The 3,656-nt window shown below is 36.2% G+C and overlaps 1 protein-coding gene across 5 annotated transcripts in view; it reads left to right on the top strand.

Moving 5' to 3' along the window:
• The first annotated feature begins 161 nt into the window (after positions 1 to 161).
• Positions 162 to 3,656, top strand: part of LOC111396034 (calcium-dependent protein kinase 4) — a 14,258-nt gene continuing 10,763 nt past the window's right edge. For 2 of the 5 annotated variants that reach the window (XR_002702918.1, XM_023022290.1), the window contains exons 1-6: positions 162 to 252; positions 523 to 1,322; positions 1,434 to 1,577; positions 1,658 to 1,810; positions 2,370 to 2,485; positions 3,041 to 3,208. Coding sequence is in view for 4 of the 5 variants with exons in the window: in XM_023022290.1 (XP_022878058.1) it covers positions 572 to 1,322; positions 1,434 to 1,577; positions 1,658 to 1,810; positions 2,370 to 2,485; positions 3,041 to 3,208 (1,332 nt within the window). In the remaining variant the exon portion in view is untranslated. Of the gene's footprint in view, positions 328 to 522; positions 1,323 to 1,433; positions 1,578 to 1,657; positions 1,811 to 2,369; positions 2,486 to 3,040; positions 3,209 to 3,656 lie in introns of all 5 variants that reach the window. The other 3 variants (XM_023022291.1, XM_023022293.1, XM_023022294.1) reach the window with 3 other exon arrangements.

The raw sequence follows: 3,656 nt of genomic DNA, 5'->3' as shown, positions 1-3,656 counted from the left end.
TAGTAATATATGAGAAAAAATAATAGTAAAATTTATTATTTCAATTATATTAACATTTATTATTATTATTATTATTATTATTAATTTTTTTTTTTCAATTTGTGTGAAAAAAGAAATAGGATTATGTTTATATATCAATTCAAAAATATAAAAGGAAGTTTGACCTCAGCGTGGAGAAAGTGTAGTTTTCATCAATGGTCATCGTCTTCATGCTGATCTCGAACACATTATCATAACCTTTCACTCTGTCTCGTAGGTGACCTTTTCCTTGCTACTAATTAACTCTAGATCCGTATCCCTTTACTCAAATCTCCATACGTATATTCTGTATTACCCTTATTATTCATTTCATGATTCATCATCATTGCTTTTTTCTTTCTTTTTTTTCATAATCATTATCTTCTTTTTTTTATTCTTGCTCCGATCTGATATGTCTTTTCAGGGTTAATAATTTTTATGAAAAAAGTTTTTAACTTTTGATGTTGAAGCACGTGATCTGAATCTTGATTTTCGAATTTGCAGTGTTTGATGTGAAACACAATTGGATGAGAAGAAGAAATTTGATTGTTTGATGGGCAATACATGCCGTGGATCTTTCGGTAGCAAAAATTTCCAGGGCCACAATCAGCACAACGACCATTCCAATTCCAAGCGCAACAATCACTCCAATTCTTCTGATAATTTCTCGCCCACTAGCTCAAACTCTCAGCTCGTTGCTCAAGAATTTCCAAAAGACCATCGACCAAAACAGAAAACTGACACCTTGGGCCCCAAGAAAGATACCATTATGAATCGCGGCACTACAAATCAACCTTATTTCGTATTGGGTCACCCTACTGCCAATATCCGTGATCTTTACACGTTTGGCCGTAAATTAGGGCAAGGCCAATTCGGCACCACTTATTTGTGCACTGAAATTTCCACCAGAATCGAATACGCGTGTAAATCTATACCGAAGAGGAAGTTGATTTCTAAGGAAGACGTAGAGGATGTTAGAAGGGAGATTCAGATAATGCACCATTTGGCTGGTCATGAGCATATCGTCACCATTAAAGGGGCATATGAGGACCTTTCATATGTTTACATTGTAATGGAGCTTTGTGCTGGGGGTGAATTGTTTGACCGCATTATTCAAAGGGGGCATTACAGTGAAAGAAAAGCAGCTGAATTGACTAAGATTGTTGTTGGGGTTGTTGAGGCCTGTCATTCTCTTGGGGTTATGCATAGAGATCTTAAACCTGAGAATTTCTTGTTGGTCAACAAGGACAACGATTTCTCTCTCAAAGCCATTGATTTTGGACTTTCCGTTTTCTTTAATCCAGGCATAGATACATTTGAACTAAGCTTATTTTAGCTTCTTTGCTGGCTTTATTCTTATTCGGTTGCCTCTTTGGTGATATTGGTCTAATTTGATACACGACTTTCTGCTTCAGGTCAGATTTTCACGGATGTGGTTGGAAGCCCATATTACGTCGCACCTGAAGTGCTTCTGAAGCATTATGGCCCAGAAGCAGATGTGTGGACTGCAGGTGTCATTCTCTATATATTGCTAAGTGGTGTGCCACCTTTTTGGGCTGGTAAGTTGGATTACTATTACGATTATGCATATTAATTTTCCTAGTGGAACATGCTAATAATTCTTCTGCTTTATGTTCAGAAACACAACAGGGAATATTTGATGCTGTTTTGAAGGGACACATTGATTTCGATTCAGACCCGTGGCCATTAATATCAGATAGTGCAAAGGATCTTATTAGGAAGATGTTATCCATGCAACCTTCTGAGCGGTTGACTGCTCATGAAGTATTATGTATGTTCACTTTCCCTTTTGCTAGAGTAGATACTTAAGACTCTGATTTGGGATCGTAGATATTTTCCCAGATTCCTTGAAAATCTAAATGATCGTATCATGATTAATGCTAATTACTTAATAAGTTCTCAAACTAATGAACACAGGTCTTCTTGCCACATTATAGTTTAGCATTCTAATCGAGCGACTAGAATGCGATTTAGAGGACTTATATTTTGTATTGAGACTAGGCCTCCATATAGGATCTCTGATGGCTCTAAAGTAGACATTGCCAAGTAATGTTCCACGAAGCAGGACCTTTTGTAAAACTCTGCTATGGTAATTGTGAATTATGCAAACAGTTATGGGCAATGGCTATTGCTGTGGTGTCAAATTTTCAATATTGGCATTGAAATACAGAATGTTCATGATCAATATTCAAAAAGTAATACAACTTTGTGATTAAACAAATTTTTTAACATTCAAATTGTTATGTGCCAATTGTTTTGCATGCTGTTTTGTATGATTTACATGTGGTAAAGATTTGGTAGTTATATCTTTTTACATTGAAATTCCGTAGGTCATCCTTGGATTTCTGAAAATGGTGTTGCACCTGACAGAGCACTGGATCCAGCTGTACTTTCTCGTCTAAAACAGTTTTCTGCTATGAATAAGTTGAAGAAGATGGCTTTGCGGGTATGTAATGAGTACCAGAACAAAGGTGTACTACTTTGCTTCAAATATTTTCTCAAAAGTGATTTTAAGTTCAAGTAAAAACATCTTTGGCCAAGTATAATTTGTGTGGCTCAACACAAATCAAACACGGCACCACATGAATGTACATATTTCTTCCACTTATGCAGAAATTTCTATATTTTGTTCGTTTCTGTTGCATCCTTTGTTTATTACATAACTGCATACCCAGTGCTTCTGTGAAAAAACTTGAGGATTTTGTTTCCAGTTGTGAGGTGATTTTAAGTGGTGATTGGTGCAGTATACATTTTCCCCCTTTTTGTGAGGAGGTGTATCATTTAATATTGAGATCTAGTGGTAGAAGGTAGAAACTGTCCATTTTGCAAAGCTGATAGATTATGTATCTGTGTGTGCATACATCCACGTGTCTGTATCTCTGTCTGGGTTTTTTTGTCTCTCTCTCTCTCTTCTTTCCCTGGACATGTATGCATGTGGACAACGAGTAAATTGAATCTGACCAATCATGATATGAAGTTCTATGTCCTTTTTCTCCTTCAGGTAATAGCTGAAAGCTTGTCAGAAGAGGAGATTGCGGGCTTAAAAGAGATGTTTATGGCCATGGATACTGATAATAGTGGAGCAATCACATTCGATGAACTCAAAGTTGGTTTAAGAAAATATGGATCCACATTAAAGGATACTGAGATTCGTGATCTCATGGATGCGGTGCGGTTGTGTGTCAATACGTTCTTTTTTGTGCATATTTCAATTTGCTTTAAATTTTTTGATCTATTGAATTGCCTTGTTTATAACAAGGCTGAAAACTGTTTTATTATATTCCTTTACTTATTATCTTTGATGCTCGGACTCTTCGAAATAGTCAAATTACCTGTGTCGAACAGGATATGACATTGGTATGGGTGTGGGATATATATCGAATTCTCCAAGTTTTAACCGGACACGTCGTTTTTGCTTCTTCTTTCTTTCTTTCCTTTTTCTTTTCTTTTCTTTTGCATTCCCTTTTCTTATTTCTCGTTTTTGCTCTCTACTAATCTGTCATTGCATTGAGAGGTGGAGAAAGGCAGCAGCGCTAGGTTTTTCCTTCTTTTTCTTCTTCTTTCTTTTTTCTTTCCATTTTCTTCTTTTTTTCCTTCTTTCTCTTTCTGAATCGGTG

This window comes from Olea europaea, chromosome 6 (assembly GCF_002742605.1).
Source record: "Olea europaea var. sylvestris chromosome 6, O_europaea_v1, whole genome shotgun sequence".
In the NCBI taxonomy this organism is placed as follows: Eukaryota; Viridiplantae; Streptophyta; class Magnoliopsida; order Lamiales; family Oleaceae; genus Olea; species Olea europaea.
The sequence above is the reverse complement of the archived record's forward strand: the minus strand, read 5'-3'. Positions and strand labels throughout refer to the sequence as shown.